General features: G+C 40.3%; 3 protein-coding genes across 3 annotated transcripts; 2 read left to right on the forward strand and 1 right to left on the reverse strand.

Moving 5' to 3' along the window:
- Positions 1 to 2,319: 2,319 nt before the first annotated feature.
- On the forward strand, positions 2,320 to 4,172 carry LOC110062546 (arylamine N-acetyltransferase, pineal gland isozyme NAT-3-like). The gene has a single exon (XM_020769474.2). It carries the CDS (start codon positions 2,574 to 2,576, stop codon positions 3,588 to 3,590), a length of 1,017 nt encoding a protein of 338 aa, XP_020625133.2. The 5' UTR covers positions 2,320 to 2,573; the 3' UTR covers positions 3,591 to 4,172.
- A 3,475-nt stretch (positions 4,173 to 7,647) lies between these two features.
- LOC110062492 (arylamine N-acetyltransferase, pineal gland isozyme NAT-3-like) lies at positions 7,648 to 8,662 on the forward strand. The gene has a single exon (XM_089274051.1). It carries the CDS (start codon positions 7,648 to 7,650, stop codon positions 8,560 to 8,562), a length of 915 nt encoding a protein of 304 aa, XP_089130177.1. The 3' UTR covers positions 8,563 to 8,662.
- Positions 8,663 to 11,593: 2,931 nt separating this feature from the next.
- LOC110066072 (DNA damage-regulated autophagy modulator protein 1-like) lies at positions 11,594 to 17,527 on the reverse strand. The gene is made up of 2 exons (XM_020773272.2): positions 16,959 to 17,527; positions 11,594 to 13,305 (listed from the first exon to the last, which is right to left on the reverse strand). Exons 1-2 carry the CDS (start codon positions 17,301 to 17,303, stop codon positions 12,838 to 12,840), a joined length of 813 nt encoding a protein of 270 aa, XP_020628931.2. The 5' UTR covers positions 17,304 to 17,527; the 3' UTR covers positions 11,594 to 12,837.
- Positions 17,528 to 17,790: the final 263 nt, after the last annotated feature.

Consider the following 17,790-nt stretch of genomic DNA (forward strand, 5'->3'; position numbering starts at 1 on the left):
TTGCCTTGGACATAGAATGGTAGGAGATGCCACATAATATTGAAAAATTTATGATAAATATAATATATATGAATTGGCTTACCTAATGCCTAGAGATGGCCTTACAAGATGTGATTATTGCTAAAGCCAGAATAAATAATGTATATCATAGTTCCAATAAGTTTGTCCAGCATTTAATATGAGAGAATTCAGCTATTTCTAATTTTTCTCTGGTAATGAATATTTCAATGAATATTTCAAAATAGTGCAAAACAATTGGGAATCTAAAAGATCATACAGTGTAGGACATTCTCAATGAGGTCAAATGCAATTGTACTTTTATGTCATTAGCAAATTATACACCAGACCATATGTCCTTCTATGTTACACCCTGTGCCAGAAAATAGAACATGAAGCCACATAATGCACAATTTCAGTATGGTGGAAATCACCAAATATTTAATAACCACTGATGAACAATATCATGTACTCTGTTTACATTCACTACCAAATGACAAATTAAATATTAGGTGTCAGGAATTATTAGATAACTTTTTTTTCCTGCCAGTTTACAAGCAAATAGCTCACTAACCAGGGTTGATTAACAACTCTACACAACCTTAGTGGAGTTACACCATCAAATATATGCCATCCATTGATTCTCCTAATAGCCATTCCAGCTTGTATCCTTACATTTGCAGTTCTGGTTCATAGTTGGAAAACAGTTTTCCTTAGAAAATTGGTAAAATTATTGTCAGCTCTGATTTACTTGGTCTCACATAAGGGATGAAGATTATAACCTTCTTGCTTCCCAGAAAATGCTGTCTATCAAATCCATGACATTAAAGAAAATTCCTACAAGGCCTTAAAATGTGTTGTCAGACTTTTATTCAGAGTAAAGTTCACTCTGCTTGTCCAGGTCTTGGGTGTCTGACCTTTTATCTCTCTGCAGTCAATTCTGCACCTTATAATTGTGTTTTCAAATTCAGCCTAAAAAAACTTCAGGTAAATAATTAATAGGCAGGCTCCCCAACATCAAATACAGGAAACTGATCCATGCAATAATTTATCTGACACTACTAGTTCTGAAATATCAAACCTAAAAGAAAGATCTTGCTGAAATATTAAGCAAGGAAAAAGATTCAAAATTCATCGATGGCTGTCTTTGAATCACTGTCCTTCCACATTCAACATTGTTTTTGGGAATTTTTGTTGTTGTTGTTTACCTATGAGGCATGAAAACTGATTAATTCCTAAGTTGATTGAAGCTGATGGGTATTCACTTCTTCTTTGCAAGACTCAGATGCCTTGCATCTTTTTGCCCTACACAGAGATTCCTCATCAACTTTTGTACACGGCAGGTATATTTTGCAGGTTGCAGGTTGCAGGTTGCAGGTTGAAATTTAATTATAACGGGAAAACCGCTAGCACTAAAAATAATTACTAACCTATATTCTCATCAGGGGTTCTTACATAAAGTAGTTCGCCTCTTTCACATAGTGAAAACACGCTGTTATTAATTTTGAGGCCTTCTTTGGCAATCTTTTAACTTGTTACGCTGTGTACAGAAACCAGAAACTTCGTACGCTCCCAACATGTTTGTGATCGCACTTGGTTTGAGCAATGATCTCATGTCCATCGAAAACACGATCGATCCGCTAAAAGTACTTATCGATCGACACGCCGAGACCAGTGAAATCTCTTCAAAGCCATCTGGATGGCCGCTCCACAGATGTTTCCATTGATTCTGGATTTGGCTTGGGTCGTCCCTCAACAACAGAAGATTGCCATCACAAATGAAGCAAATAAATAAAGAAATGAAATAACATAAGATTTTAACTGATGGAATATACTAGCACAAGCTCAGTGTGCTTTCATTTTGGAACTCACAGGGAAGAAACTAAATTCAGCAGATATTTCAGATGATATTTCAGATGTTTCTTCAAAAACAATAATTCATTGCAGGCTTAAAATCATAGGAATATACTCTCCTCCCATCGCTTCGGCCGGTTTGGCTTAGGTGGTAGCCACCTTTCTGAGCGACTGTAAACAGTGACATGTAACAGTCACGGTAAGTCTACCACCTGTACGTTTCCTTTAAGTGCCAGCGGGTTTGCAGTTATAATTAAATTTCAACCTGCAACCTGCAAAATATACCTGCCGTTTGTACAAGGAAAAACCGAGGGTACGCCTCCCAGTTTCAATAAGTGTACTCAGTTTAAAATCACTTGGCAAGAACTGCTCGGAACAACAAAAATTATTTCCTACCGAAGTAAAATAGGCATCTTCCCTTTTTATAAGTATTTCCCACTTTTTCTTCTTTGTTTATCTGGCTTATCCGAAGGAAACTCAGTAGTGGAAATGATATTTCAGGTCGGGTTTTGCTTCCATTATTAGAGTTTGCAGCCGCACAACACTTGTGTCCAACTCTTTTCCTTTTCTTTACCACATTTGCTCCAGACAAGTACCTCTAACCTACATACATTCGAATTTTTTCGTTCTTCCCCAACATCTCGCCCGCCATTTTCAAAGCTCGAGTCATAAGCCTCCAGATTGCGAGCCAGCGTTCATCACAGCGGTTTCCCTATCTGCTCATGTACAGAGCAGCCTACTGGCAGCCTACAGAGCGTTCGTTTAGTCAACAAGTCAGGCAACGCGACGGTCCTTACGCTATTACAAATCTTACAAATTTAATGGAACCAGACCGTCTCACCCCAGCCGAAGTAGAGGAATATTTAGCTCGTATTCATTATACAGGTCCCATAGAACCAACTATCGATGCTTTGTCCGAACTTCATCGGTGTCACATGCTGTCAGTGCCCTTTGAAAACTTGAGCGTGTTTGGAAAGGAGAAAATAGTTCTCTCTAAGGATTGGTTGTTCGACAAAGTCGTCAGAAGACACCGCGGTGGATTTTGCTGTGAGCTCAACATGATATTCTCTCTTCTGCTCAATTATTTTGGATTTAAACACGAGAAACATGCTGGGATGGTGTTCAGCCGAAAAACAGGACGTCTAGGTCCGTCATTTGATCATATGATTCTCACGGTCGAAATTGAAGACTGTACCTGGTTGAGCGATGTTGCATTTGGCGATTCTTACATCACGCCTCTTCGTTTCAGCGGCTCGGCAGATCCTCAAGTACAACAGAGTGGGGTTTATCGAATACGAAGAGATGGTGATGATTATTTCGTCGAAGACAGAATTAAAATCATTGTCGATAACTCTGGTCGCGAAGAAGTGGCAAAGGAAACGTTTACCACCGATGCTGAGTGGACCCCAAGATACAAATTTGATGTCATTCCGAGAACGGCAGACGACTTCCATGAAAGGTTACTCTATCATCAAACACACCCAGAGTCGCTATTCACCCACGATCGCATTTGCACGATAGCAATGCCCTGGGGAAGAGTAACTCTTGCTGGAAGCAAAGTGGTAACTTCAACATATCTGGGAGACAACAAAGTCAGGAAAGAGACCAAGGCACTTCAGGGTGGAGAGGAAGAAATAGTAAAGGAACTTGAACAGAAATTTGGGATTAGAAGAGAGGCTTGTTTCTATCCTGAAGGATCTGTGTTTTACGGAGTAGACTGGAGCAAAGAAACTTTGTAGGATAAACAAGTCTGTACCACAGGGCTATTCAATTCAGTTCAGTTTAAACTCCCACAAACATTAATTTTACACAAGTGTCAGAAAAAATAGAATACATACAAATGTACACAAATAACATATAGAATATGATAAATAGCATTAATGAAATAATTTACAGTTGTGATTAAAATATAAAGTGTTAAAGAGAGAAAGAAAAGGAGATAAAGGAAGACAAATAGTTTTAATACAAGGTTGATTGTGTGGAGTTTGGGACACCTAAATAGTTTATATATGGAACTAATCGAGTAGGTGCCCCAAAGTAACTAAATTTAGCAGAGGGAATACAATGTTAAATAAACAATTTAGGTTAAAAGTATTTCTTCAAGATCTAACTACATAAGAAATTAATTACATTTCAACTTAAGAACTAGTAATATTATTATAACTGTCAATAATTTTCTTTTATAGTTTTACGAAATCTAGAAAATGGAGTAATTTGCCTGATAGTAATTGGTAGTGAATTCCAGAGGCTGGAACCAGTGTAATGAAGAGAGCAAATACCATATTGGGTAGTTTGAACTGATTAATATTTTTATAACCAAATTTTTGTTCAGTGACTGACGTGTAAAATATTCATGTCAAGAAGATATCGGTTTGAAAAACTAAAAAAACAACATGAAGGAGTTAGTTAGGGCCATTCTCCCCTGCAGTCAGTATAGGACTATCCAACCCCTCCTTTTCCAGTTGATGAGATAACTTTTTCTAAAGGGGCTACAAAACTCATGACAGGGCTGCTCTGTCAGTATCAACTGATCCTTGTAATATTTTTGATTGAATATGGAGGACAAATGGCCTCCCCACCCCATACTGCAGAGCTGGTTTATTTCTGATAGTGGGTAAATTTCGGCTTAGCACATCAACAGCTAGGGAGGAAGAATGGAATAAATTGGAATGGCCCAAAAAATTCCCCCATTTGGTCCTTCAATTGAGGGAGAGGGAATTATGGTTGGTGCAGTAAGCAAGGGTGGAGTGAAATTCTGGCATACTGATCATTTACTGGTACTCTCGCTGGTTTCAGTAGCATCTACTGGCTACCAGAATTGTTAATGGCATATTAATTTTACTAGCGGTAATCAAAGATTACGAGAATGCCTTCATTCTTAAAATAGCTTGAATGATTTCATTAGCTGACTTTCAACTACAGTCTGTTACTAAAATCAACATTTTTATATGAACAACCGACATTTTACATACAGATATAACGTAATATGACAATGTCCAGTATTTTCGTCCTGTGTTTATGGTTGGCAGGTAGAGGTCCCCTCCATAAGCTACGATTTCTTGATACATTGCGTGACATCGTCAGTTTCAGTACAGCCACTGAAACATAGCTGTTCCCACGATTAATGTCCCAAAGCTAAGGCGATTCAACTTGGTTATTTAACGTTGTTTTGCAGAGGACGGCAGTACGAAATCTACAAAGATTTATAACGCACGTGCATAGCCATTGTTCTGCTCATTAATCCTTTTATTCGGTGACGTCTCGTTGCCGTTGTCGTCTTAGATCTTCGATCTTGCCATGACAGGAGTCACAACTTGCCAAATCATCCACAGTAAATGCACTGACGTTATAGTGTTGATGAAGAACGAAAATAAGATGACGTGATCAAGTGGACCCTAGTGGTTAGGGTGCTGCATTGGTTATCAGTAATTTCGACGTTACTAGTTCGAATCTTCTTCCATACATACAACCTTTATTTATACACGATAAAAGACGTTAAAGCTAACAAGCTTGTGGGGTCGTGTACTAATAAGATACATAAAATAACTACAATTAATAGATAAATAATTAATACAGTTAATAAAAAATTAATACAAGAATTAAGCACCCTTCCATACCACTATAAGGGCCTGTTTACAAGGAAAGACGGTTACCCTACAAGGCGGGTTACCCTGGCACTCACACAGTTCCTTTTTTTTTCGTCATCCTGTTTACAAGGCAGCTAGGGTTACCCGGGTAGGTGGGTTACCTATCTTCGTGCTAGGGTTACCCTGGCAGGCGGGTTAACTTTTTCCCTTGTAAACACTCCAGGTAGGGTTAACCCGCCTACCCGGGTTAACTTTCTAATTGTTTCCATAGCCTTTGAGTGTAGCCGCGCATTAAGTTGTCCCGGGTTGTAGGGTTACCGTACCTGTGAAATTTTGCTTGTAAACCCGGGCTATTTTTTACCCTCCAGCTAAGGTTAACCCGCTTGCTAGGGTAACCCTCCCTCCTTGTAAACAGGCCCTAAATTGAATTGGATTTGAATTGTATGTTCTGTCCTGAAATCAACTTCTCCACGCTTTGTAAATAGCCAAGTGGTCAGCCTCCAACTAGTTGGAATTTTTGCCTCAAGCTTCCGTTTAATTAGCCTGCGAGAGAATCCGGTTTTTTAGGCAGTGTCCACACTGCGCCGGAGAAATTTGAAAACGCAGCTTTATATCTACGGTTGGGCCTACCGTCTACACTAATCTGTCACGAAAATGTGGCTTTAAATTTTCGAAAACGCTCTTAAAACCGGACTGAGTTTGAAAAGGTCGGCTTTGCATTGCCGTGTGGGAAGGAATGTATTTTGAAAATGGAGTTTTTTGAAAATGATGGCGTCACGATAATCATGTGATTTCCAAAATGACCGGTTATTAAATTGTTGCGTTTTTAGATTCCTTCGGCTTAATCTGGACGCGGAAAACATTTGATGCTTTTTCAGAGTGAAACCTCCGTTTTCAAATTTTGCGGCGTAGTGTGGGCGGTACTGTTTCTGTTTGCTAATAATTGCAAGATCGTAACGAGGTCCCGGGGGGGCACTGCCATATATGGGCTATATAGGTATGTGCCGCTGTGAAGGGTATGGTTTTCAAGCAGTTTACTCTAGGATAGGGTATATAAATCAGAGCGTTTGGGTCTAGAATAGGGTATCATTTTTCACAAAACTGACCGGTTGGTTGAAGATCTTATCTAGAGTAAGGAAACCAGGAATTGCCCCTCAAAAATATAAAAAAATGAAATCGGCAAGTTTAAATTTACGCAAATCAGCCTCAACAGTGTCGATAGATGGGGGTATTTGGTGGAGTTTACTCTAATATAGGTTGGCAAAATTCAGCTGAACTAGCTCTGGTATAGGCTAAGGGTTCCAGGATCCCAGCGGCACATCCCCACCCAGTAATTCCCAAAGTACCCCCCCGGGAACGAGATACAGTGGAACCTCGATTTAACCAACCTCTAAACAATGAAGTCTTCGGTATAACGAACGATGTTCTTCGCCTACGCAATAGTAAAGTGTATGGAAAAGAAACTCGATACAACGAAACCTCGTTATAGCGAACATATTTTGCCAGGCCCGTGGCCCTTCGTTATATTGAGGTTCCACTGTATGTGTAGACTGCAAAACAGTCGTTTTCGGACGTTTTCGGAAGGTGCGAAGCGCCGTAAGCGCGATCCTCGCGTGTGAAGCGCGCGAGCCTCACATTAGCGTCTCTCCCCATTCTCCCTCGCCGTTTTTAGACTCGCTCCAGACCTTTCGTTCGAATATTGACCGTCGCTCGCGTTCGCAAAAAATACGACTGTTTTGCAGTCTACTGTATGTGAATTACATGATCATCCCGATTTTAACCCTTTTTTTGCGATCCATGAACCCAAAATTTCGAATGATTTTGCCGGTTCAGTTTTGGCCAGTTCAAAAATCAACCCACACCGTTTGGCTTGTCAGAATTTTGCGTGATTTCAGTATTCGAAGTCCTCTTTCTACATGTCCAAAGCGGTATTGATCCCGGATTTTGCCCCTGATCCCTTACGGCCATGGCTGTGATCCCGACTCCAAGCTTCTCATCCCTGATCCCACATACCTCTTTACAAATCTGTTATTGAAGTATCCCCAATTGGCACAGCAGTGCTAAATACTTTGACGCTTAAATAACTTGAAGTGGTTAATTTATTCACTGACTCGTGACCTGACATCTAACCGACAATGATCGGTATGTTATGTCATATTATGGTTTACTGATCCGCACAACCCTTATCGTTAATTAATTCGTGTCAAAAATGGATCAAGAACAGCTCACGGAAAACGAGGTCGACGAATATTTAGCACGTATTCATTATACCGGCCCCAGAGAACCAACACTCGAGGTCTTAACAGAACTTCAACGATGTCACATGTTGTCAGTGCCCTACGAAAACTTGAGCGTATTTGGCAAGGAGAAAATAGTTCTCTCCAAGGATTGGTTGTTCGAAAAAATCGTCCGAAGACACCGTGGCGGATTTTGCTGTGAGCTCAACTCGCTATATTCCCTTCTACTCGACTATTTTGGATTTAGCCGCAAGCTGCATGCCCGTGCAGTGTTCACCCGCTACCCAGAGCGCAAAGGAATTCTATTTGATCATATGTTTTTCACGATCAACTTTGGAGATGACCTGTGGCTGACAGATGTTGGGTTCGGCGACTCCTATTTGACCCCTCTTCGATTCAGCAACTCGCCAGATCCTCAAGAACGGGAGAGTGGAATTTATCGCATCCGAAAAGATGGCGAAGAATACTGGTACGAGGAGAAAGCTAAAGCAATTGTTGACGAGTTTGATCACAAAAAGCAAAGGGCATCCACCCATGACGAATGGGAAGCCACCCCTAGATGCAAATTTGATCTCATTCCAAGAACCAGAGAGGACTTCAACGATATGTTAATCTATCATCAAACAAACCCAGAGTCGCCATTCACCCACGATCGCATTTGCACGATAGCAATGCCCTGGGGAAGAGTAACTCTTGCTGGAAGCAAAGTGGTAACTTCAACATATCTGGGAGACAACAAAGTCAGGAAAGAGACCAAGGCACTTCAGGGTGGAGAGGAAGAAATAGTAAAGGAACTTGAACAGAAATTTGGAATTAGAAGAGAGGCTTGTTTCTATCCTGAAGGATCTATGTTTTACGGAGTAGACTGGAGCAAAGAAACTTTGTAGTAAAACATGTAAGCCTGGAGTTAATAAGCCGTACCACAGGGCTATCCGGATGTCAGTCGTTTCGCCTACAAGTCGTTTCGCCTACAAGTCGTTTCGCCTACAAGTCGATTCGCCTACATCAAATTTTCGCCTACACGATCTGAGTCGATTGGCCTACGTTAAAGTCGTTTCGCCTACACTTAAGTCGAAAATATTTTGCGAAGAAAGATGAACATCACTGCTGACAAGGAACAGAGGAGTCGTATTTGACCGTATTTCCGGCGCGTAACACGATTTTTGGAACCTCTAAGGGAAACGAAAATTGGCTCGAAAAATCGGAGGTTTCGAGAAATCGGGGGTAAAATCACGGCGTTTGACTGAGAAGGAAAAACGACTTTTCGTTCAAGTCCGAAGACTCGAGAGAAGTTGACAACAAAGCAGAAAAAAAATCACACTCGCCTTTAATACACAAGTTACTTCCGGTTATCAACAAAGTCAACATTATAAACATAACATACACGTGTTTATAGGCACCAAGTTGTTGTCGCCATAACTGGATATACGCACGCTAAGCATGAAAAAATTCTTTTATTAAAGATGTATTCTGAAATTTTCTAATCGGCGGCTTTTGACGATTGTCGGATAATGGCACAAAATGTCACGCGCAGAAAATTTCTCGAACTCGATTCGCGTGCATAACAAAACAAAATACGAGTGCTTGGACGAAAAAGTAGGCACACTCATATCATTTCAAGTTAAAGGCGAAGTTTAATTCTCTATTCTTTTGGTACATGACGAGTTCCTGTTGGTGATCTTCAAGTTTATTAGCTCGTTTGTTGAGACAGAGCGTTCAGCATAGCCGCGCCATCGCTGTGGAATACTCTTCCGAGACTTCCAAAAAACATCATAATGATTGTAAACCTATTTTGTCAATTTTTAGATGAGTATTTAGTATTTAGTAATACGTATTTAGTGTAGGCGAATCGACTTCAATGTAGGCGAATCGACTCAGATCGCGTAGGCGAAACGACTTCGTTGTTGGCGAATCGACTTGTAGGCGAGACGACCGCACCCTTCACACCACCCCTTCTAGGCGCAACAATCGTGGCTTGTAGATTAGGTAAAGGTATAAATTTCAGTGTTCAATGTAAGACGCTTAGCCTCCTCCGTCCATGCTTGTCCGACACTATCGTATGACCTACAATTGGGCATGCGACTCGCAACTGGAATTCGTAACTCCACAACTCGCAACTAGCTGCAACTCAGATACAGTCGAAGTCCTATTAAGTGGCCACCCTCGGGGAAATGGCAGGTGGTCGCTTGATTGGAGTTCGTGCACTTTGAATATGTTTTAGACTGGGTTAAGAAAATCATAATAAAAGTCTGTTTGAATGTTGTTATAAGTCGCCAAATTCTATTTTGGACTCTTATCTGTTATTGTCTTCACCCATATAAGGGCAAACTAAGCCTGGGGGGACTCCCATATTAAAAGTACGGGGGTGCTTCTGGGAAGTTTTGAAAAGAACCCGTAAGAGGTACAAGACCCTGTTTTGTGGGCGTGGCTTGAATTTTTTTCACACCTCAGAGAGGTACCAATTCTAAAACAACAAATTATTTCCTGTCAAATATTTTTTGCTCAATATCTTTCGGTACCGCAAAAGCTGCCGCTTTGGGCCGCTTTTTTTTAACCCCTAAAAGGTAGGACAAGCGCCTCTGTCCTTTTTTGTATAGGGGTCACCCCCCCTCCCCCTACCCCGGAAACTATTAGAAGTGTATAAAGTTTTGGATGATCGCTTAACAGAGGTAAGGACAATGGAGAACTCCCTCATCAGGACGACCCAGAGGTAGCCGCGGACGCCTAATAGTGGTGGCCGGTTAACAGGGGTTTTATTTACCGTCTTCTACTGACAGCAATTTCAGGACTTTGATGTTTAATAAGGGGTGGCCCCCTAATAGCTGGTGTTCAACTGTACCCAGCCTCTAAAACAATCTCTAACTCGCTCTTTAATTTTGTTCCTTTAATTTGTGTAATAAGTTGCAATAATTTTCCCCTCATTTGGAATACCCCAAGGGGAGTCCATAGTCCGTCAAATTCCCAGTTTAAGTGGGTGGGAGTCGGCGAAGGAGTTCGGACAATTCTGCAAGTTTTCCCAAGTTACCTTGCGTCGAGTTCGGCCTGGTTTACTAGCGACATAATCGCTTGTGTCGGTAATGTGAAGATCGACATAAAAACATAAGGAAAAGATCAGATTTTTTTCCTTATGGCTTTATGTTCATGCTGTTAGGTTTCTATGCCATTATGTCAGGATGTTCACACTGCAAACAGAACATAACGTCCTCCATACGTCGTTTTGTCGCTAGTGTGAACTAGACATTACAGGTTACCAATGAGTTATTTTATCGTCTATTCTCTCATACATCGACCACAGCTTCGGACCAATGAATGCACGAGAATTCCCCAGGTTTTCAATGTTGTCCCTTCAGTTGAAAACAAAAGGTAAACTGTAAAAAAATGTAAAATGCCAGACAAAAGCACCCCCTCTCCCCTCAACCAGGAGGATCAAACTTAGAATTGATGGAGCCATTTTTCTGGCTCTCTCTTTTGCGGTTTTGAAAAGAATTTTGTTCATTCAATATTAACTTAAGCTAATGAATGATCAAATCTTAAAATTTTGTTGTTTACAAACAAGATGAGTGAGCGGTCATATTGTGAGCCTCTAAACCAATCGGCCAACCTTGCAATTTCTTGTCCAAGTTTCCCAGTACCCATTTATACACCTGGGTGGAGAGAGGCAATGTGAGAATGTGAGAGTTAAGTATGTTGCCCAAGAACACAACACAATGACCCTGGCTAGGGCTGGAAGCCTGAACACTTGATTTGGAGTCCAATGCATCGACCATTAAGCCATGACACATTTCTACTTTAACAAATTACTTGGAACTCTATTTTCTGAGTTCTTGGGGAACAGAACAATGGCAGGTAAAGCTTCAATAGGTGCGCTCATCAGACCGGTGCTTAGCTCAGGTATTCTGTAGCAAGAGTGGTATGATATACGGTGTACAGTCTAGCACAAGCTGTATGTTTTATTGCCAGAGTTACAATAATTTTACTGGTTAACCCATCCCTTGCATAATTATAGAGGCAGGCAATATAATAACATGATCGTTAGCAGGGCTTAAAGCCAGACTTCTGAATCCAGACTCCCACATGATAACCCATGATTAATCACACTGAGATATCCCTTCAAGTCTAAACGAATATGTCATACAGAACACCATAAGTTTAAGGCTGCTTATTTTAACCTATCTCCTACAATCTAACTCGTCCAAACGTGCACCAGCACATTTATGATGCCACCATGACCCCCCCCCCCACCCCCCCCCCCCCCACCACAGCAGGTTGAGAAGATGAAAACTACAGTAACACCGTTCATATCCCTGTCCATGTCATTCCAATAACTGAGTGCTGGTAAACACTACAGCAATAACTTAAATCATTGAACTGGTTCTACACTTATTTTATAGTTTTGAACTTTCTTACGACTTAGGAAACCATACAGTTTTTATACACATGCATGTAACTTTATGTAAAAAAATTAACCGTTAACTTAACAAATTAATTAATCCTTAAAATAATGTCTGACTAGAAAATGTTCCTATGTACCTTTCAGGCACTGAACTCTATACACTAAATGAACATCACTCTTTCTTTCACTCGAGAATTTGCACTGTAAACATATCTCATCTCATTCCTCATCGTGCCCCGCAGGACACCTAAGGCCATACTGTAAACGTATGTTGACTGCTAAATGACAAAGCACATTCAACCATAGAATGACCTAACCCTAACCCTAACCCTGTGGAATAACAGGTTCCAAGAACATGTGCTAATATCAAACCTGGTTCTGCATATGTCTATGGGGTTTAATGTCTTGTTGCAATTAGCTGAACACTTAAAGGGGTTTTCACTTGAGTATCAAGAGAAATGTATATTTGCTTTGGTTTTGCTTTCCTATGCAAAAATCTTGTGCCACTTTTTCAACTAATCAGCAGCGGCACGAAAATTGTGACTCCCTAGCAAACATTTTCTCATGCTTCACATGTCCACTGCAGCCACATGTTTTTTGCCCTGGGTTTTGATTGGTTCATGAGATTGTCTGTGTCCTTTGCAATACTAGCCGTAGTGATTATTTACTTTGATTAGTTTTGGTTATACATCAGGCCCATTACCCCTCAGGGATCCTGGATAAAAGCCAAAGTCAGTTTGGTTTTACAACACTTAATTTGAAAACCGCTCTAAACATACAAAGAGTATAGTGCATCATCAGAACCCATCCCAGTTGCAAGTGGTGCAGGATTCTGCAATCGCCTGGATACTACAATCTTCATCTTCACAAATCTGAACTCTCCAAAAAATGTGAACATGAATCCTAACAGAGATAAAGCCATCAGCCACTCAGAAACATCACCAACGACGTGATGGACATAGGCCTTGTCCTTGGGATCCCACCGATGGCTGATTGTGCTGCTGTTCCTGTGATAGCGTATCCAGTCTTTACTGGCAAACGAAGTAGCTGTGACGCATGAGATAAAGAAGATTGACATAGCAATAACAATGAGAAGCCGTATAGTAAAGAGAGTGTTGGTTATTAAACCGCATGTCTTCATCTTGTAGGAAATAAAGGATTGTACCCAGCAGTAGAGAATACCACCTCCAAACACCATGAGTGCACCAATGATGTGGACAACTGAAACAGCATCTTCCTGTCATGGATCAAGTAAACACAGTGTCAAAAATATTTCATGTTTACATGCTGTAGTGCCAACTGTTTTCAGCATCTGAAATTCACCTGGTCTCTTAATAAAGATATTCTTTTGGCTCCTAATGTGACTTGTAAGCCAATTAATTTTAAGAATGTTTAGGTACAAGGCATGTAATGAGAGAAATATCCATAGTTGCGTTACACATGTAGCATTATGCATCTGGTCACATGTGCTTCAATTTGATAGACATACTAGTCATGTGAGAGAGAACTTGTAACTTTTTTTTTGGAACATGAGTGAAAGGGAGAGCATGTTGAAAGATTGTTACCGACTAGATTGATCAATAATTATTGTTCGAGATTGTGTTCTTGGGATTGTGAAAATTCTACAAGAAGAAATTAAAAGATTGGAAATACAGTCCTCAGATGGTGCAGGATTCTAAAAGATAATATACACAACTGTCAAAACTGCTCCTGGAGCATTAGTGTACACATGTAGGTAGTAGCATGCATATTCTTGCACCACTCTGTATAAAACTTTGGTAAACTGGGTGTCAGTCCCCAGGGGGGGGGGGGGGGGGGGGTACTTTGGGAATTTCTGGGTGGGGATGCACCACTGGGACCCTGCAACCCCTGGCTTATACCAGAGCTAATTCAGCTGAATTTTGCTACCCTATGCTAGAGTAAACTCTCCAACCCTCCCGATCTATCGACACTGTTGAGACTGATTTGCGTAAATTTAAACTTGCTGATTTGATTTTTTTTTTTTACATTTTTGAGTGGTAATTCCTGGTTTCCTTAGTCTAGATAAAATCTTCAACTAACTAGTCAATTTTGTGAAAAATGATACCCTATTCTAGACTCAAACACTCTGATTTATATACCCTATCCTAGAGTAAACTGCTTGAAATGCATACCCTTCACAACGGCACATTCCTATATAGCCCATATATGGCAGTCCCCCCCCCCCCCCCCCCCGGTGTCAGCTCTGATCAAGCAGAAGCATCCAATTGGCAGCCCCATTATAGGACTTGTTGAACACTATCCAATCATCACCTTGCTTTTATTTCTCAATCGACTTTACCTAAGTCAATAGGACTAAGATCTCTCAAAGCCCTATCATACTAATGACATTCATTTTTTCCTCAGAAGAAAAATATATTAAATGTTAACTTATTACATGTATTTGCATGAATTACTCTGTATATCCTTTACAACTGGCGAGTGCATTTGCAGAATATGATCTCTATTAAGCACAATTAGAAAACAGCCCTAAGAAAATACGCATGCTGATTGGTTAAAAATTGTGTTTCTATAACTCGATAGCAACACAGAACTAGAACAAGCTGTTGACATAATGATGGCATGAGCAAAAAGAATTTACATTTTGGTGATCAAAGTAAACAAGCTGGTTTTCTTTTCTTTGTCATGGTATTTTCTAAAAGAAATAGAAAACATGTTCCCCGTGTTTCTATGGAGTTATAGAAACACTCGTGAAAGTTTGGGAGAACTCAAAAAAGCTGTGGAAACACTTGCCTTCAGCTTGTGTTCCTACAGCATTTCTTGTTCTCCCAAACTTCCACTCATGTTTCTATAACTCAATAGAAACATGGTATGTTTCCTATTTCTCAATAATTGAACAATAACAGCAGCTAAGCTCTTGTAAACTGAGCATCTTGCCCTGCAAAGTTGTTAAGGCTCCTCTCTGCCTTTGCTGGTTCTTACATGGAAGCAACATAGCAAACTTTAGCACAAGTGGGAGTGAAAACTGAGTGTGGGTTTGTCTGAAAAGCACAGGACTCCAAAGACATTTTAATGCAATTTTGTATTGTAGGCAATCAGGAAACTTAGGACTTTAAACATATTTTAAAAACTTAAACAGATACATTGCTGTTGATATTGTCCCACCCTCAGGATGATTGTTATTTATTTAGCAAATGCCCTACCCTGGGGCAGGAAAAGTTGTCAGATTCCCCCCAAAAATGCCCAGAGGAATGAAGTGGCTTGGAATGGACCTTTTCACCAATGTCACACTTTTCCAATTTTTTCTCAAAAAATAAACTTCACGGCTTGATTTATCATGCTGAGTTCAGTAAATATATGAGCTTTCATTAGATTCCATTGCAAACTAATAAACTATGGGAACCCTAAGTTACAAAGAAATGTATGTTGCCAGGGAGCTACTCTTGCCCCCTGACATACATTGATTTTCATTTCTTTTCATTGGGGTCCCATATTTTTGAGTTTGCAGTGGATTCTTATGACACTTCATGGATTTACAAAATTTGGCATGATAAATTCAACCATGGAGGGTTTTTTTTTTGTTGATTTGAAAATTATGAAAAATTATTGATCTTGCGTGACATGAGTAAAAAGGTCTACCGACCCTGACATTTACAGTGTGTGATTTTAAATAATTATTATTGTCATGCAATACCACTGAGTAGTCCACACCTATAAATAGACTATTCCTATATGGTTTCAGTTTTGTTTTGCTCAGTGAAGATTGCTGTTTGAATTGATGTTTAGGGTATAAGTTTTTAAATTTGAGTGATTATTGCTTCTCATTGACATAGCTAATGTTTTCTTTTGTTTATTCAAACATACATGCATGTCTGAGGCCTGGTTCATACGTCATATTTCTGCTGTGTCAAATTGAATTCAATTAAGTGCGGCAGAAATGGGACTGTCAATTCAGACGTTGCGCTTGTGTCAAACTTAATTCAGAATTGATACTGCCGGGTGTGTAGATCAGCGCAAAATGTTTTAAATGTAGAGTATTCAATATGATGGACAAAGATACTGAGCAATGAAGCTCTTAAATTTGTGAAAAATTATCCGCTAATGGAATGAGAAGGGGAAGGCTGACAATGCAACAGCAAGTGTTCAATATGTTCAAGTTGCATTGGGTCCAGAATGGCAGAGTTTCTTCTTTTTCTTTGGAGAGACCAAATTTATGCATGCTCAAACATTAACATAAAGTATGTACTAGATTCAAGACTGCAGAAATTTGAGGTTTGAATCAGCGTCGCATTTCTGCCGGATAATGAGACAAGACCAGTCAAACCTACGTCAGAAATGTGGTAGCCAATTGAGATGTCAGATTTCTGTCAAATTTCATTTGTTGAATTGAATTCGACATGGCAGAAATGCGACGTATAAACTGGCCCTGAGGGTCTCTGCATTTTTCACTATTTTATCCATGAGTCATGGCACAAATTGAAAATTAATGCAGTGTTTGCGGTGTTATAAAAATTCAATGATTCCTTCACCAGCTGAGCTGCTACACAGTAAGGGGTGTTGGTAAACCTGTGATGGTCATCACAGACATTTCCTACTTGACTGTCATGGGACCATCACGGCAAATTACTAATTTAATTAGTAATTAGTAATTGTAGCAATTAGTAATTTTCCGTGATGGTCCGTCCATAACTCTTTGTGATGACACAGCCAGTATGTGTTTAACCAATTTTGACCATCATGGATTGTGTCTACTCTATCATGGGTTTTTAAATCCACTACGCGCTGATAATTTCACTGCGTAAAGGATAAAGGTTACTGCCAAATTCTCCGCGAAGCCCTCTCGTGCTTAGATGAGGCTATGTAAACACGGATAAAGTCCTCTGTTCCTAAATGTAAATTTTCGTTGCTCACCTGAAAATTCGCCACTATGCTTGCACCAAGACTAGAAACTATGCCAAACACCAAGGCTACTTTGTTGAGCCTGATAAGAACAAATCTGTCGCTCTCATTCCAATCCGCGTCGTGCCTCAGCTGCAGATATCGTACCAAAGCCGTGACCAGCCCCACAACTGAACAGAAGTTGAATAGAAATCCGAAGACATTGCTTTCTGGTCTTCGATCTGCTGTGTCGCTGATGGTCGGAAACCAAGACGTGTCGTTCCGAACGAAGGAGATAACGTAAGTTATCACGAACGTTGTTAGAGAGAGAACTGCTAGAAGAAGCGGAAGAAGGCCAAGTCCGCAGCGACGACACATAACCAAGTCGAGCTATTGATCCTTTGAAGGGATGTTCGACTCCGCAGACAGACTTACACCGAAAATACAGGTAGTTATGCTTCAGGAAGGAGAAAAAATAGTATCATTTTCGGGACTGTCACGGACAATGACTCAATACATGTGATATCCCTTATGTGCATGTGAAAGTTGACTATCGAAAGCTCACGAGACAACCCTCTTTGAATCTGCTGCACTAGCAGAGTTTTGGTGACGTAGTCTACAAGTCCTTTTAGGGAGGGGAGGGTGTAGGTAGCAAATGCTATTTTATAATATACAACATAAATTAAAGCTACTTGACAAAAGAAAATGATTTCAAGCAGTAAAACCTCAGTTTTTCTTTGTGACGCTGCCTACAATTGGACGACTTTTTCCCAAAAGTTTCCTCAAAATTTTCCATGTAATAAAACTCCCCTCTAGGGCTTACTGGCGAGCATTTTCCGCAAGCGTGGTTCCAAAGCGTTTTAGG

This window comes from Orbicella faveolata, unplaced genomic scaffold, assembly GCF_042242905.1.
Source record: "Orbicella faveolata isolate gen_17 unplaced genomic scaffold, um_ofav_v1 contig_35, whole genome shotgun sequence".
Classification (NCBI taxonomy): Eukaryota; Metazoa; Cnidaria; class Anthozoa; order Scleractinia; family Merulinidae; genus Orbicella; species Orbicella faveolata.